At 35.2% G+C, this 26,259-nt stretch overlaps 1 protein-coding gene across 1 annotated transcript in view; it reads left to right on the top strand.

Moving 5' to 3' along the window:
- Positions 1 to 26,259, top strand: part of TTN (titin) — a 282,592-nt gene that overhangs the window by 153,515 nt on the left and 102,818 nt on the right. Inside the window, exons 174-212 of the mRNA XM_055088819.1 lie at positions 16 to 99; positions 210 to 293; positions 404 to 487; positions 598 to 681; positions 791 to 874; positions 989 to 1,072; positions 1,184 to 1,267; positions 1,351 to 1,434; positions 1,568 to 1,651; positions 1,787 to 1,870; positions 2,000 to 2,083; positions 2,217 to 2,294; positions 2,698 to 2,781; positions 3,253 to 3,342; positions 3,614 to 3,691; positions 6,671 to 6,784; positions 8,139 to 8,207; positions 10,385 to 10,465; positions 11,364 to 11,426; positions 12,072 to 12,164; positions 12,616 to 12,678; positions 13,016 to 13,105; positions 14,909 to 14,959; positions 15,520 to 15,921; positions 16,095 to 16,373; positions 16,623 to 16,898; positions 17,044 to 17,183; positions 17,808 to 17,934; positions 18,027 to 18,290; positions 18,581 to 18,847; positions 18,988 to 19,251; positions 19,340 to 19,479; positions 19,639 to 19,765; positions 19,883 to 20,149; positions 20,269 to 20,535; positions 21,374 to 21,640; positions 21,732 to 21,871; positions 22,296 to 22,422; positions 23,208 to 23,350. Coding sequence (XP_054944794.1) covers positions 16 to 99; positions 210 to 293; positions 404 to 487; positions 598 to 681; positions 791 to 874; positions 989 to 1,072; positions 1,184 to 1,267; positions 1,351 to 1,434; positions 1,568 to 1,651; positions 1,787 to 1,870; positions 2,000 to 2,083; positions 2,217 to 2,294; positions 2,698 to 2,781; positions 3,253 to 3,342; positions 3,614 to 3,691; positions 6,671 to 6,784; positions 8,139 to 8,207; positions 10,385 to 10,465; positions 11,364 to 11,426; positions 12,072 to 12,164; positions 12,616 to 12,678; positions 13,016 to 13,105; positions 14,909 to 14,959; positions 15,520 to 15,921; positions 16,095 to 16,373; positions 16,623 to 16,898; positions 17,044 to 17,183; positions 17,808 to 17,934; positions 18,027 to 18,290; positions 18,581 to 18,847; positions 18,988 to 19,251; positions 19,340 to 19,479; positions 19,639 to 19,765; positions 19,883 to 20,149; positions 20,269 to 20,535; positions 21,374 to 21,640; positions 21,732 to 21,871; positions 22,296 to 22,422; positions 23,208 to 23,350 — 5,375 coding nt within the window. The remainder of the gene's footprint in view (positions 1 to 15; positions 100 to 209; positions 294 to 403; positions 488 to 597; positions 682 to 790; positions 875 to 988; positions 1,073 to 1,183; positions 1,268 to 1,350; positions 1,435 to 1,567; positions 1,652 to 1,786; positions 1,871 to 1,999; positions 2,084 to 2,216; positions 2,295 to 2,697; positions 2,782 to 3,252; positions 3,343 to 3,613; positions 3,692 to 6,670; positions 6,785 to 8,138; positions 8,208 to 10,384; positions 10,466 to 11,363; positions 11,427 to 12,071; positions 12,165 to 12,615; positions 12,679 to 13,015; positions 13,106 to 14,908; positions 14,960 to 15,519; positions 15,922 to 16,094; positions 16,374 to 16,622; positions 16,899 to 17,043; positions 17,184 to 17,807; positions 17,935 to 18,026; positions 18,291 to 18,580; positions 18,848 to 18,987; positions 19,252 to 19,339; positions 19,480 to 19,638; positions 19,766 to 19,882; positions 20,150 to 20,268; positions 20,536 to 21,373; positions 21,641 to 21,731; positions 21,872 to 22,295; positions 22,423 to 23,207; positions 23,351 to 26,259) is intronic.

The following is a 26,259-nucleotide window of genomic DNA, read 5'->3' as shown; positions in this document are numbered from 1 at the left end:
TTAATATCTTTTAAGTACCTGAGGCTCCCAAGGACGTTGTCCCCGAGAAGGAAGTACCTGTGATGCCTCCTAAAAAGCCAGAAGTCCCACCTGCTAAAGGTAGCTGTCACTGATCTTAGATTTAAGAAGATAAAACTCTTCTGCTCTTGAAAACATTTTCATCTAGTGGTCTCATAACTTCAAATGTAATTTTATTAATATCTTTTAAGTGCCCGAGGCTCCCAAGGAAGTTGTCCCTGAAAAGAAGGTGCCTGTGATGCCTCCTAAAAAGCCAGAAGTCCCACCTGCTAAAGGTAGCTGTCACTGATCTTAGATTTAAGAAGATAAAACTCTTCTGCTCTTGAAAACATTTTCATCTAGTGGTCTCATAACTTCAAATGTAATTTTATTAATATCTTTTAAGTACCTGAGGCTCCCAAGGACGTTGTCCCCGAGAAGGAAGTACCTGTGATGCCTCCTAAAAAGCCAGAAGTCCCACCTGTTACAGGTATTTGTCATGAACCTTAGGCTTAGAAATGCATAGCTCTTCTGCTCTTGAAAATGTTTGTTCCAGTGATCTCATAGCTACTAAATGCAATTTTACTAATATCTCTTAAGTGCCCGAAGCTCCCAAGGAAGTTGTCCCTGAAAAGAAGGTGCCTGTGATGCCTCCTAAAAAGCCAGAAGTCCCACCTGCTAAAGGTATTTGTCACTGATGTTAGGCTTAAAAAGACATAACTCTTCGTCTCTGGAAAATATTTGTTCCAGTGATCTCATAACTCCTAAGTATAATTTACTAATATCTTTTAAGTGCCTGAGGTTCCCAAAGAAGTTGTCCCTGAAAAGAAAGCACCAGTGGCACCTCCTAAAAAGCCAGAAGTCCCACCTGTTACAGGTATTTGTCACAAACCTTAGGCCTAAAGATGATTTTGTGCTCTTCTGCTCTTGAAAATAATTTGTTCCAGTGATCTCATAACTTCTAAGTGTAATTTTACTAATATCTTTTAAGTGCCCGTGGCTCCCAAGGAAGTTGTCCCTGAAAAGAAGGTGCCTGTGATGCCTCCTAAAAAGCCAGAAGTCCCACCTGTTACAGGTAGCTGTCACTCACCTTAGATTTAAGAAGATAAAACTCTTCTGCTCTCAAAAACATTTTGCTCTCGTGGTCTCATAACTCCTAAATGTAATTTTACTAATATCTCTTTAGTGCCTGAGGCTCCCAAGGAAGTTGTCCCTGAGAAGAAAGTACCTGTGATGCCTCCTAAAAAGCCAGAAGTCCCACCAGCTAAAGGTAGCCACCTCCATGTTTCTATGTTTGACACTGTCTGTTTGTCTTTACTCTGGCTAATCATGAAAATACTAATCTCTTTAAAGTACCTGAGGTGCCAAAGGCAGCTGTCCCAGAAAAGAAGGTGCCTGAAGCTATTCCTCCCAAACCGGAAAGTCCTCCCCCTGCAGGTAATCATGAAACTCTCCAAACCAGTATTTTTAAAAAGAAAAACTGTCTTCTTAGTGCTGTAATAATCTTTTTGCAAAATATTTCATATACTTTAGTCAATTCTAGCATTAAAATGAGCTTGTGTCTTTAAAGTGCATGAGGAGCCTGAAGAAACTGCCCCAGAAGAGCCTCCAGCTGAAGTCATGGAAGAGCCAGAGCCTGCTCCTCCTCCAAAAGGTACTGGCCAGCTGCTAGGTTGCCTTTGCCAATCTTAGTTCTTCTTGTCGCAAAAATTCTGGGCATTATTGGCTTTTCTCTTGTTTTTCTCACTCTTCTTCACTGACTCTAAAACATACATTCTAATATCTTTAGTGACCGTGCCACCTAAGAAACCTGTCCCAGAAAAGAAACCACCTGCCGTCATTGCCAAGAAACCTGAACCACCACCAGTGAAAGGTATTTCCCACTGCCACTGCTTCCTACAGAAAAATGTCTGTCGTTAAAAAGCTATGTTCTGCTGCTCAGCTTAATGATTTCCATATGTCATTGAACCTGTGAGCTAAAAACTACTAATATCTTTTAAAGTGCCCGAGGTGCCCAAGGAAGTTGTTCCTGAAAAGAAAGTGCCTCCAGTGGTTCCCAAAAAACCAGAAGTCCCACCTGCTAAAGGTACTTGTAACTGTCCACTGTTTAATGGAGGTGGATACAGCCTTTATCTCTTGAAAAGTGTTTTGCTCTGTGTAAATGTGATGAGCGCTTACAAGTGATTCTTCATAATGTTAAAATACTAATATCTTTTAAGTGCCTGAAGTTCCAAAAGAAGTCCTTCCAGAAAAGAAAGTAGATGTTCCCAAAAAGCCCGAAGTCCCACCAGCTAAAGGTACATGTTACTAATGAGATTCTGTAGAAAAGCACTCACTCTTGGTCTCAAAAGTCACTTACTATAGGAAACCCTTTTGTTTGTCAAACATCTTATATTAACAACTACAAACCTACTATACTGGATGTTTAGGGTTTTAAATGTTTTTAAATAGCATCACTAAAAAAAAAGACTGGTACATCTGTTATAAGTATTAGAAGAGTTTACTAACATGGTTTTGTTAATCTTAATAGGCTACATTGTCTTCCCACTACGTGGATCCAAGAACAGATCACTGGCCTAATCGTGAATTTTGTTCTTGGATCTCCCCCTGGGTTATTTGAACTAGATGTGAACTAGACATGGTATAAATTTCATGTACTTCTCAACTACCCAGAAGTAAAACCAACTCATATCTTTTAAGTGCCAGAGGTACCAAAGAAACCTGTCTTAGAAGAGAAACCAGTCGTCCCTGTTCCTGAGAAAGTCGAGTCCCCTCCTCCAGAAGGTATAGGTAATGCCATTTATGAGCTTACCACTTATGACTGTTTTTAATTTAAGCCTTGTTCCTCTTCTTTTCTAATTCAGTATCTCTTGGTCATTTTCTGTCCTTTAATTATTTGTCTTACTTCACTATTCTTAATTAGCTCCAATCTCAAATCTATTTTGGGTCATCAGTCAGCGGTATCTACACTGGCCATCATAAGCTTTTTCAACAAAGCTTCTCTAATGCACACAAAGTAGGATTGGAAAACTAATGACTATAAATAACATTAAACACCAAAAGGGCTTTTCAAGCATTCAAATCAATAGAAACAGAAATCAGTCAAACAAGATGGATTTCATCTTAACAAAAACAAGAAACGATATTAATAGAAACAAGGGGAGAAATCAAGATGACTATTTATTGTGTGTTGTATTTTATGCATTTTAGAATATTGTTCCACACATTCAACTAAAATTAACTATATCTTTAAAGTATATGAAGAACCTGTGGAAATTGCTCCTGAAGAGGAAGAGCCAGTTCCTGTTGCAGAAGAGGAGGAACCAGAAGTCCCACCTCCGGCAGGTACAAGACAGGAGTCACTGAATGGGAAAATACATCATTTGATTTTTATGTCTATTATATATTTTATTTAAGGTGAAATCTGTCTTCTGTCTCCTTCCTTAACATTTGACCTCATCGGCAAGGACAAAAGTCAATTGCACACATAAAACTTTTGTCCTACAGGGTTTAACAATGTGCATAGCCAAGAAATGTGTGATCTTTTTTATTTATTCATAGCATTAAACTTTTCATTGTAATCATCTGACTCTAAAAGAAATTCCTATCTTTCAAGTGCCTGAAGAGCCCAAGAAGATTGTTCCAGAGAAGAAATTTCCTGTCATCAAAAAAGCAGAACCTCCACCACCTAAAGGTACTTACAGTAAAATAAATATTTACTTCATTTTTGTGTGCTGTCTAAAACTTGACGTTCTTTCCTTATTTTGTATTGTGCTGTATTATGTGTTGAACTGTCATCTGTATGTTACAGTGCTGAACAGACTTGTCAAATTTATGTGTACATATTACATCTTGCAATTTTATATTATTAAAACGCTACTAATATCTTTAAAGTACCTGAGATGGCAAAGAAAGTTGTCCCAGTGAAGAAAGTCCCAACTGTTAAGAAGCCAGAAACACCAGAAGTTAAAGGTATTCACATAATCATTGACATCATAATTTTTTTTAAAGTACTCTGATATCTTAAAGTGGAATCCAATAAGTTGTCTTCATTGTTAGGGACAACAATGTCCTTATTTTGCTTTCATTAATTTTAATGCTGCTCTGTTAATTATAGTTTCTTTATTCTTAACATTTTTTTCAATGTCTTTAAATACTCTTTTAAAAATAAAACTAATATCTTCAAAGTGTCTGAGCTGCCCAAGAAACTTGTCCCAGTAAAGAAGGAACCTGTGCCTGTTACCAAAAAACCAGAAGTCCGGCGAGAAAAAGGTACCTACCATGAAGAAAAAAATATGTATTTCTCTGAATGCTGTCTGCACATCTTAATAGTAGTTCTTAGAGCAAAAAATACTGAAGTATAAGTATATGCAAAAACAAATTTTACAGAAAAACGGGGGAAATAATGAAGACAAAGAGAGAAAATGAGACAGACAAGTAGGAGAAATCCAGCCTATCCTGAGAGATAAGGCTGGATATAAAGATGACAGTCATATTTTGGAGTTCTTTGAATGCCAGTATAAGGCATGTACTTTAGTCTGTGGGCAATAGGAAGCTTCAGCGTTGTATAAATTAATAGGAGTTGGGCTTCAGATAACTGGCAGCAGTTCAAACTCTTAGAAAAGGATGATAATAGAAAAGAGCCACTGCAGTTACTTAAGGTCTTCAAAAATTGGACAAGATCAGTGGTGATAGAAATGGAAAAGGAGATTGGATTTAAGAGAGGTGGAGATTGAGTTGGTGTCTATTCTCAAAGCAATTAGGGAAATAGAGGAGCCCAAGATGATTGTAAGGGTTGAAGCTAAGCCATGAGGATTGTTCATTGGGTCCCCAAACTAAATTAATATTAGAAAGAAGATAGTAAATATATTTTTCACTTTTCAAGTATGGAAGTTGGGAACGTGCATCTGGAACTTAGGAAGGAGATCAGGGCTGGAGATGTAGATCTAGAAGTTATCACCATGGAAATAAGAGTTGAGAGTGCAGGAGTGATTGCTCAGAGAATGTAGAGCCAATTTTTAAAAGCATCAAGGTAGACCAGTGGAGAACATCTACACTTAAGGGTACACAGAGGAAGAGAAATAAATGAAGAAGGCTGCAAAGACTCATTTATAAAAAAGGGTGCCTTGCCTCCAAAGCCATTTTCCCCACAGAGTCTTATAAGATGAAGTACTTTCCCATGTATTCTTTGCCTGCTCTTTGCAGTATCTTGTACACCTTCTAAATTCTTAATAGTAAACAAAATCAATATCTTTAAAGTGCCTGAAGTTCCCAAGGAAGTCATCACAGAAGAGAAAGTGTCAGTTCCTACCCCTGAAGAACCAGAATCTCCACCTGTCCAAGGTACATGACTGCTCTATAAATCTTGGAAAGACGACAGTTGTCTTCATCATCTTGCTTCAGTTGTAGATGGATCATTTGTATTTATATGTTGTCTGTCTTATGTAGTGAAATTATTGGTATTTTTGAAGTCTTCTGAAGAATATGTTATAATGTGTAACAAAGTTGATATGTTGAAACTTAGCAGTTGCAGTATTCTATTCTGAATTCAGTCTAAAATATAAAACACTGTGTTTTTTAAGTTGAAGAGTCTCCTGAGGAAATAATATATGAAGAAAGAGCATCCATAACCATTGGTAGAAAAGTGACTCCCCCTGTTGAAGGTATATATACATATATATTTTTTTATTTAAATATAAAATTTTTTAATCTCTTGAAAACTCCTGTTAGAAATACAAAAGTATTTATAGGGTAACATTCCTTCTTGAAATTTTATATAAAAGCTTTCTAGCACATGTTTGACTGCTTTGTTTTTCAAATCATTATACTTCTTTTGAAGTAGAATCTTTGATTATTCTTGATGGTAATTATAAATTCCAAAAGATACAGTTTACTGAGACAACAGTGGAATAATTGTATTGGATCCTCAAATGATAACCCAACGTCAGATATTAAAAGTCATCTCATTTGCCATCAACATACATCAGATAGTCAGTAGAAAGCTTGAGTATAAGAAAATAGAAATCTTACCTCTTTTTCTATGTAAGTGAATTTGTGTATTTTTGTTTTTGTGACTGTCATCTTTGCATCTATGTGAAATTTCTATGAGTCTTTGTGAAGAACTTTATATTACAGTCTCTTATCCTTTGTCAACATTCTTTAAAGAACGTGAAATTGAAAAGTATGTTAAGCCTGAAGAACCTGAACCTGAACCACAGCCAGAAGAAATACCAGTACAAGGTATTCAGTTAATTGGGCTTAAGTCTTCATCACCATATTCTTCATCTGATACATATGTGTTTTGCGTTGTTCTATGTGTACAGTACGTCTCTTTGCACCTGTATGTAATATATTCTGTTTTAAATGTGCATCTCAGTCTTACATATTCATGTCATTTGTACTATTTATTTCACATCAATGTGGCTTATATGGATGCTTCCTTTGTTGTTTTTATTAGCACCTGTGCTGTATTTCTCATTATCTATGTACAGTGTTGATATTCTTATATTTTATGCTGGACACTTTTACGGTTTATGTTGGATACCAATAATATGTATCCAAAAAAGCAAACTTTTTACTTCATAAATATACTAAAATTTCTACTGAATATACTGTATATCCACATACCAATTAACATATTCATATACTAATACTACTGAAATACTCTTTTAAGAACCTGAACCTGAAAAGAAGGTTATTGAGAAACCAAAACTCAAACCAAGGCCCCCAGCTCCTCCTCCAGCTCCACCTAAGGAAGACCTGAAGGAGAAAATACTCCAGCTTAAAGGTATAAAATGCCACTTCCAAAGTTTTATTAACCTGTTCCAAACTTCTATCCAGACATCTGAAGTGGTACTTGCAAGAAATGTATTTTTAAAATATATACTTTCAGACATGATCAAACTGTGGGAATTCCATAGAGACTTGTGTTTTATGCTGCCCTGGGTGCCTTGTTGGGCCATGCCTGCTGCCCCAAGCGTCAGAAAGTGCACCATTGTTAGCTTCATCCTGGCCATCTCAATGCAGGGGCTGTCCAACTAACTTTCTCATGCAGAGTGGGGTGAAAGGATTTTCTGATTTCAAAGCATGGTTGTTATGCATATCTTTGGGATCTTGTGCATGTGGAATGTAGAAGAAAACTCTGCAAGATATTTTTAATATTGCAGTAGCAAATTTATAAAAAAGCCAAAACTTTGTTCTTAAAGAATGACATACGCTTTAAAATATACCATAGATAATATATTTATGGCATCCAATAGCTGATGTGTTCATAAACCATGAAAGGAAGGTATATGAACTCTCTGGCACTGCTTCCCCACTTTTTTTGTTTTTTTTGTAACTTAATAAAAACCCAGTTGTGTTCCGTGGTTGTCCTCACCATAGCTAGAAAGAGTGGTTATGTATACATTTGATATCCAGCATCTCTTTCCATTGTTAAACTTCCTTTCATTCTCTTTGCATTTAGGTTTTTCTTTGAATTAATTCAACATTACTTAATTTTTTAAATAGCATCTTTAAAAGCTGAAATAAACTAGCAAAATCATATTATTCTTTTTATTTTAACAAAATGTTGTCTTATTTGTGATGTCATGAGATTTCATGACATTTCCCAATCTAAAATAATCTAGATATAATCTTAGGTGAGCAATTTTCCCATACTCACCTACACATGTACACAAAGCCAGAATTTTCCATGGTAAGACTTCTTTCTTGCCTCTCTACAACCCTCTTGGCCTGTAGGGGAAGCTTCTGGCATTTTTAATCGACATAGACAAAGTGATCACTTCTTAAAAGGCTACACATTTGTTGATTAATATATTCCATGAGGACACACACTTAAATACATTTCCCTTCATGTAAAATTTATATGCAAAGGAAGATTTCTTCCTCCTGCAAAGAACAAAAATTATCTTTCTTCTCAGCCAGACTTTAACTTACTACTCAAGTTTGGAGTAAAACTGCAATCTGTTTTCATGGTTTGAATGCTTCTTGTATGTTCTTCAGTGGCTGTTCTTGGCTGTTATTAATGCTTTTGAGTTATAAGCAAAGCCTGGTTTTGATTCTTAGAGCAGGTATTTAATAATTTGCTTCAGATAAGACTAAATAAACAAATAATGAAAGTAAGATCATCTTCTTTAAAGCTGTTTCAAAGAAGAAAGTTCCTGAAAAACCTGAGGTTCTGGAAACAGTGGAGCTTACACCTCGGAAAGGTATTTCACAGTCTAGAAAACGCTCATATGCGGTATCCCTTCATCTGACTCCTTGCTCTTCCTGCTTTCTAGAATGTTTTTTCCTTTTTTAAAATAATCAGTAGTCTCATTGATATCTTGTACTTTTGTAGCTTTTATGGTCCTGGTTCATGAGTATTGCTTTCTTTGTCTCCCATCAATTTCATACCTTCCTGAATAGATGTTTTTTTCTTTGTCTCTCTACATATGTCTTCTTGCTTTTTCCTAAACTCAAAAATATTAAATTTTACTGGTTAGCTGACATTAATATCAGGACACGTCTTAGATTAAAATGCTTTGCAATTTCACCTGAACAACAATATTTTAGCCAGTGTTATAAGCACTAAAAATAAGTCCTGTTCTCCTTCTATACTATTAAGGTGATTCATAGGGATTTCCTTGTGGCTTTCCTATCTCTTTTTTTTCATGGACTCCAAGACATTCTTTCAGGTGTACAGATCTCATGTTGTAGGGAAATTTCATTATCACTGCAGGTCATTTTTTCAAAATTCATTTCTCTTTAAACAATATTTTTCCCTATCTAAACTTAGACCCTAAAGAAAAATAAATGAATCATAAAGCATCTATTAAAAATAAAATTTTGAATTTTTCCAGTAAGTATGGTGGGTAACAGTGTTCTGTTTAAGTAATTAACACATCTAGACTCATAAGTTGAATCTGTTCTTGTTTCACTCTGGAATTTTGGAAAAATCACCCATCTGAATGTATATTTCCTGATTTATAAAATGGAGATTACAAAATAATATTACTATGGATGTTAACCACTAAAGGATTATTACAAAGCTGCGCAAATATTAAAATGACATGTAATGACATATAATGACTTTAAAAGTAATAACTACAATGGCGTGTTCTACACCCGAGTCTCATATGTCAGTAAGATCTTAAAAATAAAATAATAATATGGAAAAACAAATACAAAGATATATTTTCACTATATCCATTAAATAAGAAAAGGATATTATGCCATTCCAACTTATGTTAATTAAATGCATGGGCATCTCCAGTTTGATCAATGAAAATGGTTTACATTACGAATATTGGTAACTTGAAAATAGTATCGAAGGCCAGCACAATTTATCATGGATAAAAAAATTTAATGTTTAACTGTGAAATTTTACTTAAAATATCAGTATTGACAGAAAAAAGTCATTATTTTAAATGAAATATTTACATATTTGCCTTCTGCATGTTTAAAATTTCAAGTAAGAGACTTAGGCATGGCTGTGTTTTCACATAAAACAAAAACTTTTTAATGAATTGCAAATGTCTTTTTTAAAGCACCAATTGGGAAATTTAGAAATAGCTAAGAATTCAGATTGTAGGTGTGTGAGCAAATATAATGTTACATGATACAAATAAATAATGCTTTAAATTAGATTTTAATTGACATTAGTAGAGAGGTAAATTGGTTCAGTAATCAGTAAGTGTTTCTCTCTTTTTTTCTTTTTTCCCATTCAAAACCATTAGGGCTATAGTAGTAATAGGAGGATGTATATAGTATCATCTGCCACGCTTGATATTCACTAAAGATGGGATTAATTTGGAATTCCTTAGGTCCGTTTTAGTTTAAATTCAAGAACATTTTCTTATTCATTAAAAATTAAGCTCTAACACCAGCTTTCAAATTCTATAGTTCTATAATTTTAGGTTAGTATTAGTTCAAAAAGGGGACCTTAAGAAAGGATGCTTCTTAAGAAACTTATCAAACTCCAGATACTTTGGGTTTCTTCTCTCATCAGTGGAGAAGATTGAATAATGTCACTAACACCTGCTATAGTTGATGGTCAGGGAGATATCAAAGTAGATTTGGGCAATCTACAATTGCAGATTGGGGCAAAGATGCTGTCAAGAACCTTGTACTTGATGAAAGATTCATAAAGTCAATATAGACACTTTTAAGATGAATGAATATATTTGCCTGTAGTTATGCAATTGAATTTCATCACAAGGTTATATAGATGTTTGCAGAGAAAACAACTTGAAGTGTATTCTTTGCTTTCAAATTCTGTGATATTTATATGTAACAAAAATTATTACTTATACAGTAGTTACTAGTTTTGAAAGAGACATTTTTCTTGTTGAAATTTACTTTTTATATGAATTCACTTCAAAATTTAAAATAATATTCTTTTAAGTGCTTGGAGGTGAAAAGAAAGTTCGCAAATTACTTCCTGAACCTAAACCTCAACTAAAGGAAGAAGCTGTTCTCAAAAGCGGTATAGTATTTTTCAACTGTTATATCAGCTTCAAATACACACACAAAAAGGACGTGAAAGCTTACAAAATGTTTCTGTCCTTTGGTTTTCTTTTAATTAGGTTCCCAATTTATCAAAATTCATTTGTAGTTGTATTGAAAATTAAATGTGATCATTTCCATCTTTTTAAAAGAAGACAAATTTTGTGAGCAGAGTATCTTGAAATTTATAACATTAATAGACATGACTAAATTGATATTCTAAACTAATGACCGTAGCTGCCATTTTCATAATCAAATTATGTAGTAAAATACACTAAACCTCTTAAATACTCTAAATTACACCAAACTATTTAAGCCTAAACTCAGCATTCAGTTTTAAAAAGTGTAACACAGGATTACCACAACTAATAAATAACATTTTCTAAAAACTGAACTTTTTTTTGGCTAATAAAATATTAAAGAATTAGAAACAAGATATTTGAATGAAGAATCAAATTCTAACATTTTCTTCACATAGAATTACGTATTTCTAGGCTACATTTCTTTGGCCATCTCCACTCAGTAAACTTTATACTTATTTAAATGCTTCTTTTCTCATTAAATTATGACATTGGATTGTGATTAGAATTTGTTGCTATTCAAATTATTCATTTTGTGTTTGGGTCATTTCTACCAGGGATTTATCTCTGAACAGACTATCTACATAGATATAAAGTGACTCTGAGTGTTGTTTTAATTAACGTAGCAACCTTTGATTTTTATTTTAAGCATTTTTAGTGTAAATACCAAGTTCCCTGGTGCACTAGGTTGCATGCTTTTCACTTTCCTTGCTTTGTACATTATTTGCATTTGTCAAATTTATTCAACATCTTCATTTGTTTGTCTTGGTTTACATATAAATCTTTCTGTCTTTTAAGTTCTAAGAAAGAGACCTGAAGAAGAAAAACCTAAAGAAGTAGAAAAAATTAAAAAACCTGCAGGTAGGAATCTCAGTAACAATTTGTGAAATTATCTTTTAACAAAATTGACATTTAACAAAACATTTATCTTGTAAACATAAATGGAGTTAAATATAAATGTAGCTTCATATTTCATCTGTCACATAGTCTATGTTTTCCATTGTCTGCTTTCTGTTTAAATATTTTTATAGTACTCAAATACATTCATGCATTTCCCTGCACTTCATTATTATTATTATTATTATTATTATTATTATTTTGCCACTTAAGTTTTCCAGTAGAAACAGTTGTGAAATAATCAAGATGGCTGCAAAATAACTTCATGGGAGGGTGTCAGAAATGTTTCATAAAATTTGGAGGCTTTTAAGTGGGCTGATTTTTATCATTCGCCTAGTCACAAAGAGTATATTTGGAACTATTTCGAAGTGATTTAGAAAGGGAGAGATAATGGAGTTGGGAGGCAAGTATAGGTGAAATGAAAGAAAAATAAATTGAAGCAAGCAGAGTCAAGAAGAGAAAATAGAAATTAATTGATAGAATATAAGGGGTTTTTTAAGCCATCAATAGAGCTTTTGAAAAAAGTTTGATCTGATTATTTCAGATCAGTTGATTTTGAAGGATTCAAATCCTAAAATAACACTAGAAAATCATCTTATTATCTTAAAGTGCCAGAACCACCTCCAAAAGCTGTTGAAGAGGTTGAAGCACCTGCAGCTCCTGTTACCAAAAGGGAAAGGAAAGTTCCTGAACCAGCAAAAGGTACAAACTTCCTGGCATTTTCTTAGTTGTCTCTAAAAATACAAATATGCGTCAATTAAAATATCATTACACTGGCATTAAGATTTGAACACATGACCCTGATCTGCTCATCTCATCCAGCTTAATTTTCTTTACCATTTCACTCTCATGTGCAATTGCCTCATGTCCACCCATTTGTTAAATAAATTACTAAGTTTTAAAAACTAAAACAATTGTATTTATGGGCAATGAGATGAAAAACATTAGAACCAGTAAAACTGCCTTACTATATTTTCCAAGTATTTTGTTTAAAATGCAAAATAAACTTGGAGTGAGTATTTGATTTGGGGACTATATGTGTACAGATTCTAATACCTTCCAAGATACGTTAAACATGCCCAATTTTGGTTTGACTTTGTGAAAAAGTTCAAAAATACTGTGAAAATCTGCTTATTACTGTGAATTGTTTTAGTGCCTGAAATTAAGCCAGCAATACCTCTCCCTGCACCTGAACCAAAACCAAAGCCTGAACCAGGTAAGCAAGCTTATCCTCAATGTCGACAGCATATTCCTTCGTGTTTCACACAATTAATGTGTAGCTAATAAGAAAAAGGGAGTAAAGTCCGCATGCATCAAATGATTTCTAATGTCCCAATGTATTATTAGATTATATTGCTGTATTTTATTTAATATGTTACATATATTCAAATATTATATTGTATATAGATTTTATTATCGTTAGAATATATTGTTCTCTGAAAAACCAGTTATTAGGAGATTTTAAAGTTACATCAGAGAAGGCAAATAGGTCACCAAATTATGTTTTGGGAAGTGACAAAGGATACATTAATGCAATGGATATCTTTCTACAGAAGTGAAAATAATCAAACCACCTCCTTTGGAGCCCGCACCAGCCCCTATCGCTGCCCCAGTGACGGTGCCAGTCGTTGGAGAGAAAGCAGGTACTTATTCTGTGGTTTTCTTTTTGCTTGTTTGTTTTGATGGCTTAATAAAAACTTCATTAAAAATCAAGCTCTCTTTTTGTTGAAACATAGGCATCATTTCAATTGTGGGAGCTTATATAAATTCTCAATTAAATTTTCTTCATCTGCTACTCTATAGCAACCTAATCTCTCACCCATGGCTGCCTATTGTGTTTCAATTGGAATGTACATTCCTGCAAAACACCATTTCTTTACATGCTTTTGAGATTAAGTAATGAATATGTTCAGTGCTGATGAAAATTAAGATGTACAGATACTCTCTAAGGACATACATATAGGAATCCCATGGAGATTCAAATTTCCCATGTGCACTGCAGGAATCATTTCTCATTTTTTAAAAAGATTGCATTTTGGGATAATGAAAAAGTTCTGGAAATGGATAGTGTTGATAGTTGCATAATATTGTGAATATACTTAATGTAACTGAATTAAGTTGCATTAAAAATGGTTAAAATGGTAAATTTTATGGTTAAAATGGCAAATTTTATGTTAGGTATATTTTACCACAATGAACAGGAAAAAAAAAAGGACTGCATAGTTCAGCCTTTAAATCTATATAAGAACTTAGATCAATAATAATTTTCTTAAATGTACTAACTCACTGGTACAGCTATCTCAGCTACAAACAAAATACTTATTAGTTGTACATGAACTATTAGTAGTTCATCACTTAGGTGATAATCTCAAAACCAAAAATGATTTGACATGTACTGATCATTGATAAATATACGTCCTAACTATTTGATCTTTGGCTACTTCCTTCATCTCTTTAAAGTTTATTTTCCTAGTCTGTAAAATCAGAATAATAACTATAACTACCTACTAGGATTGTTGTGAGGATTAAATATATGCAAAACACTTAGCACACTGCTTGGTATATAGTAAGCCCTATAGAAATATTTGGGTTTTTATTGTGTTTAATAACATGAGACAATATACTATGTTCTTCTGGCTGTAGTTTAATTTTAATATTTATATTAACATATTTTGTCACTGATATTTATGGATTGGGCATTATTCTTTTAAGCTTTTATGATTTCTATGTGATAACTTTTATTAGTTCAGAAAAAGATGATAACTGCCATTGACATAATTAAGTATGTGTAAAAATACAGCTTTTCTCACATCCCCAAGGCCTGACACTAGGGAATTGATTCTACAGTTTATACTGCCCCTGAGTGAACTGAATTAAACTCAGTGTAGGAACTGTCTTGGTCTGCCTTAGTTCATTGTCTAATTAAGGTAAGTCTTCAAAGGAATCCGTGCATTTGTAGAACATAGACCCTTTCTTTTTCCTTAGTCTTCTCCGGATTTATCTGCCCAACTTAATAAAGAAAGTCCTTTAGTAACTTCTGGGTCATTTCCCTTTTGCCTACATTGATTCCTTGTTGACAAAAACGTATTTCCTTGGTTCGCATAACCAGCACATACATAAACATATAAAATACTTTACGTAGCTAGGCAAGAATAAAACTCTTCTTCACAAGGAAAGAGTAAGCCTTCCAGAAATGAGAGAAGAATTACTTGCTGAAAGTAATTTTTTAATCCTAAAAACATTGGCAATTTAGCTTGGTCACATCATTCTCAGAATATACCTTCTTGGAAATATCCAAATATTCTCCATGGAAGTCATATAAATCTAATTTTTTCTTTATGCATTAATATTTATAATAAAGAGCATGACTCATCCCATGTGGTTTACTATTACGCATGAAATAAGTCTGAAAATTGTTTAAATGCTGAGTTTTATTTTTATTTCAGGAGCCAAAGCACCGAAAGAGGAGGCTGCCAAGCCAAAAGTTCCCATCACAGGTAAGATTCATTTCCCTGTACCTTAATTGTAACCTTTTACTCTGGGAAACTTTACATTCAGGGAAACTTTCTGTACGAGGGGGAAAAAAATTCAAAATTTACATCAATCTTTATGACTTCTAATTGATTCTGCAAAAACTAGTATGTCTTCTGATATTGCAACTAATATACCTCTAATATTATTCAAGTGGGTAATACATATGTAAAATGTATACTTTAGCATAAGAAACCCTACAAGCTCCTAGTTTCATTCTTCATAAACATGATATTTATACATGACAGATAAAATACTTAAGACACTAATCTGGACATTATATATTTGGCTTTAAAACTTGAGAAAATGAAGAGCGTTTATTATTCATGGATTCCTTATGCCACCTCATTTTCTTTCTGAAAGAAAGCAGGATAACTTCAATTGACCTTTCAGTTGCCTAGTCTTTAATTTTCTCCTCTTGTCTTCTGGTCGCTCTATCACTGGTTTCATCCAGCAGACAGCCAGATATGCACTTTCTGACCCTTATGGAAATGCCAATTCAACTTTTAATTTTATTTTGAATTAGGTCTAGCCAAAAAGACTCCTTCACCAATAGAAGCTGAAAGGAAAAAGTTAAGACCAGGAAGTGGTGGAGAGAAACCGCCTGCCGAAGCTCCGTTCACCTACCAGCTGAAGGCTGTGCCACTGAAGTTTGTGAAAGAAATCAAAGACATTGTCTTGACTGAAGCAGAGTCAGTTGGCGCTTCTGCAATCTTTGAGTGTTTAGTCTCCCCCTCCACTGCAGTTACAAGCTGGATGAAAGATGGTAGCAATATCCGTGAGAGCCCAAAGCACAGATTCATCGCTGATGGGAAAGACAGAAAGCTGCATATCATTGATGTTCATCTTTCTGATGCTGGCGAATACACCTGTGTTTTACGTCTGGGAAATAAGGAAAAGACCTCCACTGCGAAACTGATTGTCGAAGGTAATTTCCAGTCTTATGAATATGGTCTGTATTAAACTTTAATACAGTAAACCTCAATAGCAACTTTTACTGTCATTTTAGACAAAACCTCTTATTTCCAAGTTTTATTTCATTGAAAATATTGTACGTATTGAAAAGTCTCTGCAGATTCTTAATACCACAATTCTCCACAGAACTTCCTGTGCGTTTTGTAAAAACGCTTGAAGAGGAAGTCACAGTGGTCAAAGGACAGCCATTGTACTTGAGCTGCGAGTTAAATAAAGAACGTGATGTGGTCTGGAGGAAGGATGGCAAGATTGTGGTGGAGAAACCTGGCAAAATTGTGCCCGGCATCATTGGCTTGATGCGGGCCCTGACCATCAGTGACGCAGATGACTTCGATGCAGGGACATATACAGTGACTGTGGAAAATGCCAACAACCTGGAGTGCTCATCCTGCGTGAAAGTAGTAGGTTAGTATACTTTGCTGGGAAATTTAGTTCTACTTATTATTATATTAAGAAAAGAGAAGAGAGAATTTTATTTCCCAGTATCAGGATATCAGTAGTCTTATACCTTATCTAAGAGGGGGAATATCAAATCATAGCAGATTAATCATGTCCAGTTTTGAGAATTTTTTCCTATTTCTGAAATTTACTAAGGAAGTTATTTATATTACTTGTTCATATCCTAATTATCTTTCTGACCTCACTGTCATACAGAAGTCATTAGAGACTGGCTGGTGAAACCCATCCGAGATCAGCATGTGAAACCCAAGGGGACAGCTGTTTTCACCTGTGTCATAGCAAAGGATACTCCAAACATTAAGTGGTTCAAAGGATATGATGAAATCCCCTCGGAAAAAACTGATAAGACTGAGATAGTAAGAGATGGAAAACTTATACACCTCAAAATTAAGAATGCTATGCCAGAAGATATTGATGAATATGCAGTGGAAATTGAAGGGAAAAGATACTCTGCAAAGCTGACACTTGGAGGTATAAAAATCTTACCTTTTATTCTCAAAGATAAGTTTTTATATGTGCCTGAGGCAAAACAATGTACACACACACATACACACACACACAAAAGCATCTTTAGGTTGTTGAAAGCCTTATGGTATTTCATCCTTTACCAATACAGATCGTGAAGTTGAATTGCTTAAACCAATAGAGGATGTTACCATTTATGAGAAAGAAAGTGCAAGCTTTGATGCAGAAATCTCAGAGGCAGACATTCCTGGAGATTGGAAACTGAAGGGAGAACTTCTAAGACCCTCACCTGTGAGTAATTTCTAATTTTAAGTTGTTAGTCATATACACAAATGAACCTATCTACACAACAGAAACAGACTTGCAGACATAGAGAACAGACTTGCCAAGGGGGAGGCAAGATTGGGGAGGAATGGATTGGGAGTTTGGCATTAGAAGATACAAACTATTACATATAGAATGGTTAAACAACAAGGTCCTACTGTATAGCACAGGGAACTATATTCAATATCCTGTGATAAACCAGAATGGAAAAGAACATTAAAAAATGTATACATATGTATAACTGAATCACTTTGCTGTACAGCAGAAACTAACACAACATTGTAAATCAACTATACATCAATAAAAAAATAAGTTGTTAGTCATATAAAATAACTACATTCTATAATCAGGTTTGACATTCAGATTTGGTTCAGTAATGATGGAGTTACTTCCAGCTTCTGAAGTCTCAGAGAGGGGAAGAAATTTGATGCATTATTTGTGGACAGCTCAGCAATTTTTTAAAAATTTTATGACAAAACACTTTTCCTTATTTTTATTAGTAGTATTACAGTTATTTTTATGACTCTGTAGAAATCTGTATCTGAAACATTCTATCTCATTCAAATGCTAACTAAAACTGCCATTTTTCAGACGTGTGAAATCAAGGCAGATGGTGGAAAACGCTTCTTGACTTTGTACAAAGTCAAACTGGACCAGGCCGGTGAAGTTCTTTACCAGGCACTTAATGCAGTCACGACTGCCATTCTGACAGTAAAAGGTATTGGCCTTTAGAACTCGCGGAGTGTGCTCAACTTCATCTAATAGTCCTCTGCATTCTGAAAAACCTCATTCTTAATGTTTGATTTTCAGAAATCGAACTTGACTTTGCCGTGCCCCTGAAGGATGTCACGGTCCCAGAAAAGCGACAGGCTCGATTTGAATGTGTCCTCACTCGAGAGGCAAATGTTATATGGTCTAAAGGACCTGATATAATCAAGTCATCTGACAAGTTTGATATCATTACTGATGGAAAGAAACACATTCTTGTCATCAATAATTCTCAGTTTGATGATGAAGGGGTCTTTACTGCTGAAGTGGAGGGCAAGAAGACCTCAGCACGATTATTTGTTACAGGTGAGAGCTGGTGAGATCTGCCTCTAACATCCCATAGTTAGGCACATGAATATCTGACTTTAAAGACAGAACATCCAGTTCTAACAGCTGTAAGTGACCATCGGCCCCATGACTTTATTTTCACATTGCCATCAAAACAACCCCCTTAATTTTTTTTTAATGGAGGATAGCTCCATTTGAAAAGGTGACTCAATAAATGCCATGTGAAACAGATTCTTTCTACCAGACCGATTAGAGTGGAATATTTCTGAACTAAATTGTATTTCTGAGCATATTACTTTGCATTGCAGGTATAAGATTGAAATTCATATCACCTCTTGAAGATCAAACAGTGAAAGAAGGTGAAACAGCAACTTTTGTCTGTGAACTTTCTCATGAAAAAATGCACGTAGTCTGGTTCAAAAATGATGCCAAACTCCACACAAGCAGAACTGTACTCATCTCATCGGAGGGCAAGCTTCACAAGCTGGAAATGAGAGAAGTGACACTGGATGATATATCCCAGATCAAAGCTCAGGTTAAGGACCTGAGCTCCACAGCAAATCTGAAGGTCTTAGGTATATGTGACCAACTATAACCAGAGAGCCAGTTTTTGGATGGTGGGAGTGGGTAATAATTAAAAATTTTGCAACCTGTAACTCTTTAATTACCTTTCATTTTCACGTTCTTCTGATTATCTGCTGAATGTCTTTTACAGAGGCCGATCCCTACTTCACTATGAAATTACACGATAAGACTGGAGTCGAGAAGGATGAGATTATTCTGAAGTGTGAAGTGAGCAAAGATGTGCCAGTGAAATGGTTTAAAGACGGGGAAGAGATTGTACCTTCACCCAAATACTCTATCAAGGCAGATGGCCTGCGCCGCATCTTAAAAATCAAAAAGGCAAAACTGAAAGACAAAGGCGAATACACGTGTGACTGTGGCACAGACAAGACAAAAGCAAATGTCACTGTTGAGGGTGAGTTGTGTAAAATTTTTAAATGTACCCTATCTGAACCTGCAGTTTATTTGTTCAGTCATTCAAACAAAAGTCTGTATAATTTCAGCCCAACTAATAAAAGTGGAAAAACCCCTGTATGGAGTAGAAGTGTTTGTGGGTGAAACAGCTCGCTTTGAAATCGAACTTTCTGAACCAGATGTCCATGGCCAGTGGAAATTAAAAGGAGAGCCTTTAACTGCTTCCCCTGTAAGTCACAATGATCTGATCACACAGGCGGGAGGCTTGCTTGGTTGTTGGTGAAAAATGATACATTTCTGGTATGAAATCTCTTGATTATTTGTAGGAATAACCAGTGATGAAAATGATGTTCTCCTTTCTCTTTCCTCCTAACCTCACTCCAAACAGGACTGTGAAATCATTGAAGATGGGAAGAAGCATATTCTGGTCCTTTATAACTGCCGGCTGGATATGACAGGCGAGGTCTCCTTCCAAGCCGCCAATGCTAAATCTGCAGCCAATCTGAAAGTGAAAGGTACACTCCACCTGCCAGCCACCCTTCTGTATTTTCTTTGCCATGCTTCCTTATGGGACCCAGAATTGACGAATGGAATCATACTCTGGCTTCATTCACACCCTCTTCTTTTTTCAGAATTGCCACTTATCTTCATCACGCCTCTCAGTGATGTTAAAGTCTTTGAGAAAGATGAGGCTAAGTTTGAGTGTGAAGTATCCAGGGAGCCCAAAACATACCGTTGGCTGAAAGGAACCCAGAAAATCACAGGCGATGACAAAACTGAGCTTCTTAAGGATGGCACTAGGCATTCACTGGTGATCAGATCTGCTGCTTTTGAAGATGAAGCAAAATACATATTTGAAGCTGAAGATAAGCACACAAGTGGCAAACTGATCATTGAAGGTAAACAGTTTTATCAGATAGGCCAACTTTAATTGCTTTTTTTTTTTTGCTTTTATATATCCTCCTTTAAGGACTGGAATTAATAAGGGTTTTTTTGGTTTTTTTTTTTTCCTTGATAGGAATCCGACTCAAATTCCTCACCCCACTCAAGGATGTAACAGCCAAAGAGAGGGAAAGTGCTGTGTTTACTGTGGAGCTGTCCCATGATAACATTCGTGTTCGCTGGTTCAAGAACGACCAGCGCCTGCATACCAGCAAGTTGGTCTCAATGCATGATGAAGGGAAAACCCATTCCATCACATTCAAAGACCTCTCTATTGATGACACCTCTCAAATTAAAGTAGAAGCTATGGGGTTAAGTTCAGAAGCCAAACTCACTGTGCTAGGTAGGTGCTTTTTTTTTCAATTTAATTTTATTGCATTCAATTCATCAGAAATTTGTGGAGTATCTACTATATAAAATTCTTTCAAGGGTTATATTGCATGAAAGCAACACCTGTCCTTAAGAAATTATCACATATATTATTAGGCTTGTTTCCCAAATGTTTTTACCTAAAAATATGAGGATTTTAAAGGGATAGACTCTGGCTCACAAAATAGCCAGTTCAAATCAGAATTAAAACTCAATTCATTATTGAGCCCTGTCATGTTTAAAATAGGAATATAAATACTTCTTCTCCCCTCACTTTATCAAAATTATTTCAGAAAAATGTTTTTCAAGTCCCTAGGAATCATAGAAGTTACATTAATATAGCTCATTGTTTTTCCTGGGCCCTTAATATTAGGCAGATTATATATAAAGTCTAACATATATAGAAAATATCAAAGGCAAACAATTGATATAAGAAAAACTAATAATGTGTATCTGAAAGCTTACAGGTAAACGAGGCATAAGAGATTTGCTAAGAAATTAAGAATTCATCTGAATAATGAAGGGACACATAATTAGGTTTGAAGCTAAATTTCATTGTATCTTTCAAACTACTGTTAATAAAACACTTCAAAATATAATATAGATGGATTAGATTTTGATAAATCCCAGGCATTGATTCTGTTTCTAACTTTTAGAGAACTTTTGAACATAAACATGTTAAATGTTTGTGGAAGCATGGTGCAATTTCTAAACATACCCAGACCTCTGTGAGCTGCCCCTTAAACTTTCCAAGAGACTGTCATCTCCTTAAGTGGTTAATAAAATTTTTTTCACTTATACTTTACTTGCAGAGGGAGACCCATACTTCACAGGAAAGCTTCAAGATTACACTGGCACAGAGAAAGATGAAGTGATTCTACAGTGTGAAATTAGCAAAGCAGATGCACCGGTGAAATGGTTTAAAGATGGACAGGAGATAAAGCCATCTAAAAATGCTGTTATTAAGGCAGATGGCAAGAAGCGCATGCTAATCCTAAAGAAAGCCTTGAAATCAGATATTGGACAGTACACCTGTGACTGTGGGACAGATAAGACCTCAGGAAAGCTTGAGATTGAGGGTAAGGAAATTTCCATGAGTTTCACTCTTGAAGCTGTTGGAGTTATTTCTGCCAGAGGCCAATGACACATGCTGACCCTGTACTTTTCTAGATCGGGAAATTAAACTGGTGCGACCCCTGTACAGCGTGGAGGTGATGGAGACTGAGACGGCCCGCTTTGAAACCGAAATCTCGGAAGATGGTATCCACGCCAACTGGAAACTCAAGGGAGAGGCACTACTCCAAACACCTGTAAGGCTATTTCTGAACTTGTCAACACCTAGAGGAGCTGTATGAAATAGAAAAGGACAGGAGAAAAGTCAGACTACATGCAAGGCATTTAAAACGTATCAGGTTCTTTACCAGACCTCAAACCAAAGAGAGCTATTAGGGTCTATGAATGGGCTTGGACAGGTACACTTGCATTATTTTTGATCCAGCGTAGTGGTATGAGGCTGTAGATATTCTGTGATGCTGCTAGTTGGTTCAAAATGATGTGGCTAAAATAAACATTGCCTTCATAAATAATATTTTTTAGCTTTCTTTCACAAAACTCAAAATTATATAGTCACCTCACCAGTTATTTGTAAATTCCTTTAATTAAGATATTATATCCTCAGAAAAAAATACCAAAGAAGATGACTTCCTATGAAACCTTTTCTTTCTTTGGGTACAGGAGTGTGAGATCAAGGAAGAAGGCAAAATGCACTTCCTTATTTTGCACAACTGCCGCCTGGACCAGACCGGTGGGGTAGATTTCCAAGCTGCCAATGTTAAATCTAGTGCCCACCTCCGAGTAAAACGTAAGTATTATGTGTTTCTGCTGAAAACAAATTGTATAGTTCTGCAGCAAATGGATGTGAGTGAAATTAATTGGATTTATTCAATTAATTAGAAAACATTATTAAAGTATAGAAACTGGCTTTCTTGTATTTACTTTTTGTCATCCTCATACAACTGTGGTTCAGATTCTAAAGTTTTGGAAATTTCACTGACCTTGCCATTTGAACAAAAGAAAATTAAGTCAGAATCTCCCACTTCACAATTCTTTCACTCAAAGTAGATATTCATAGGATCTAACTCAGAACACTTAAAGACCCTTAAAGAAATCCTTCAAGTGGCTGTACAAGTATAGCACCATAAAGAAAAACTTTGCTGTGTGGGCATTTCAGACTCATCTCAGGCTAACATTTTTGGAAGGTGCAAAAGTGTTTACGGGTTGGACAGGCTATGACATTGAGTGGCCCTTGTCCTCTCCCAATCAGAGGCTTGGTTATTTTGGAAGTCGCATACCTTACGTAGCAAGAGGGACTTGACGCCCTGCACAGAGACAGATGCAGCACTAATTTCCCACTGACCTTATATATCAGAACGAAAGGGCCCCTACAGATACCCACTCTCAGGCCACTAGCTCTCCCCTTCTGGGCACCAAGGGGCCACGTCCACATGGGAGTGAGAACAGTGGGCAGTCCTGTGGCTCTTTCCTTCTTGAAGAAAAGCAACCATGGAGATTAATAACTAAATCTGTATTTATCCTTTTGGAATTACAAAATGAGTCACCCAAAGCTTTTTCCTTCCTCTCGCAAAGCACGAGCCATTGGTCTTCTGAGGCCTCTAAAGGATGTCACAGTGACGGCAGGAGAAACAGCCACCTTCCGCTGCGAGCTGTCTTATGAGGATATCCCAGTGGAATGGTACCTCAGAGGGAAGAAACTAGAGCCCAGCGATAAGGTAAGAAGCAGGAGTGTGGTTGCCTTGCCTTGCTCTTCCTTTTCGCTCAGTTCTTTCATCTTCACGTGTGTGTTCCTTGTTCTTTGCTTTCCTATGTCCCCTCGTCTCCCTTTCCCTTTCTTTTCCCTACTCAAGCCTGATTTCTGCTGAAATTGTAAAGCAGATTCTTCTCATTTTTGTTGGGTTTAACTTGATGATATTTTTATTGAAATGGAAATTAACATTTTAAGTACGATCAAGTTTTAGGTTCTTGAAGAAAAGGCAAACACTCATTAGCTATCAGTGATAGTTTAATTCATCGAAAGACAGGAAGGATCAAAAAGGCTTTCTGATTCGATGCATGCTAACGAGGGTACAGATTAAGTTTTACGGCTAATTCTCTCCATGCTATCTAGTGTTCTGCATATGAGAAGATTAAGAGGAAAGGATGGAAATTCCATTTCAGGCAGTTGATCAAGTAGTTGAGATAACTTCTGGGCAGATATCTGCTCCTCAAGCATTTCTCCAAAGCTATTTTTAACCCTCAAGTGCTTTGAGCTGTGCCAATTCTGGAATGCAAGTGGACTATTTAAAGTGCAACGGATGGTGCTGGCAAGAAAGAAGGGCTCTGTGATTACCCACATGTGTGAACAAATATACTTTAAGACGTTTTAGAGAATAACTAGCTTCTGGTGTTACCCCAAATTTCACCCATAAGTAAAAACCAGAGTGATTATTCAGATAGGCCCAAAATACAGTTTACCCAAATTGAGCTATGTATTTTGCCCCCTAAGACAATGTGTGTGTCTAAATTATCTTTATAATTCACCATTAATTTTGAATTCTTGAAATAAAATTATAGAAAATGCCCAACGTGGGTTGGAAAGAAAGCACAGGGCATTTCATTGTTCTGTCAGTTTTTTTTCAATATTTTTAGAAAGAGTATCAAATGTGGCATCAAGCTTTCAGTTTAAATCAAGCTGTTAAGAATTATAGGAATGTAATTTAAAAGGGATTCAGTTTAACAAGGAGCCACAAAGTTGATTAAAGTATTAGAAGGAAAATGCCTTTGAACAACTGTTCTCAAACAAACAAACAAACAAAAAACTAGTATTCTGCCAAAGTGATTGAAGGGTGATTCAGTTAACAGTCATCTGAGAGATAAAATCTGCCTGCTATACTGACAATAATGACAACTTGATCTCCTTTGTTACCAAGGATAGAAAAAGCAGCCATACGTTCAAATTGCAGCAAGAGAATTAAGTTTAATATGAGGAAACTGTCCTCTTCTAAATACTGAACTGGGTGATGGAGGCATCTCCACCTTCAAGTTTGCTTTTTAAAAATATACATTTGTCCAGTTCAGTGTGGTTTAACTGCTTTCATGTCTAAAGACAGAGAATTGGTTGACTTCAAAATCCTTTCTAGATCTATAAAATCATGATTTGAATAAAGGAACACTGCTTAAGGACAAATGATATTATTCTTTTGCTACTAAATAATTTTTGCTCAAATTAAGAGCTTTTATTAAAGATCAGTCATTATTTCTAATGTAAAAACTATTTTATTTTATTTTATTTTTTATTTTTTAAAATTTTTATTGGAGTATAGTTGATTTACAATGTTGTGTTAGTTTCAGGTGTACAGCAAAGTGAATCTGTTATACACATACATATATCCACTCTTTTGTAGATTCTTTTCCCATATAGGCCATTACAGAGTATTGAGTAGAGTTCCCTGTGCTATACAGTAGGTCATTATTAGTTATCTATTTTATTTACAGTAGTGTATATAAAAACTATGCTATTTTAAATTAAAATGTAGACTCCTAAAAATCTGAGTTACATTTCTTTTACTAAAATGCACACACACACACACACACACACACACACATTTATCTTATTGTCACGAAACTTTTTTCTCAGGTTAGAAAGAATCACCTTACTATAATTCTATTGGGCCTTTTTGCGTCTCTCTTGGCATAGGAATTTTAATCTTTTACTTTAGCAACCTAAAATACTTCAGCCTTTTGTGAACTTGCTCGTATATTATTAAAAGTCTCTTTTTATAAAGAACTGAAATACAAACTGTGAAATAAAGTCATTTTACTACATTTTGCAGGTTTTGTTTAAAGTAAGTCTATCGGAACAAACTAGCTATTATCAATTTAATTCAGGCCTTTCATCTTCACTTTGGTATAGTTTTTGGAGGCTAAACATTCTGCAACCAAACAAAAACACATTATTAGAATAGAATATCAAAAGAGAAAATTTCAGAAATGAGTTGTGGTTTTTTCCCCCCTTTGGCCATCAGTCCAGGAAAAGACTGCTAAGTCCTAAATGGCCATTGAGAATTTTGTATTTAAACTTTAATAGCTTGGTCACAGTCATAATGCCTATTGTATTATAGTAATATGCTTCCATTATAAGTTAACAATATTTTAAAGGAATAATCTCTAACATTATCTTTACATAATCGACCACAAAATCTCCAGCATTCACATTATTGGTTTATTTTTATAAGGTAGCTGTTAGTTTTTTGCCCTCTAACATAATCAGTGTATACTGTATATGAGCTATTTCCTAAGAACCACTGTGTTCTGAGCCAAGTTCTCAGTAACAGAATACTCTGGAGTAGCCTCAGAGGAATTTCAATGATAAAACAACATGTTAACAGATAAGACATATCTGTTGGTGGATTAGAACCTGAGATACGTTTTAAAATAGCCCTAAATCACAGTCCAAATTTTAAATTCAAAATTTATATTGAAATGTCATCACAGAAACAATTTTTCTCCCATTCAAGCACCATGTCCTTGAATAAGTAGCTGTGTTCTTAGGACATATCTTAATTACCCTCTCCTATTTATTTTCCCTTATTATGTTTTTGGCTTTCTCAATTATTAAGGTAGTTATATTAATAACCATCCC

This window comes from Physeter macrocephalus, chromosome 2 (genome assembly GCF_002837175.3).
Source record: "Physeter macrocephalus isolate SW-GA chromosome 2, ASM283717v5, whole genome shotgun sequence".
Classification (NCBI taxonomy): Eukaryota; Metazoa; Chordata; class Mammalia; order Artiodactyla; family Physeteridae; genus Physeter; species Physeter macrocephalus.
This window is presented reverse-complemented; position numbering and strand designations above follow the sequence as displayed.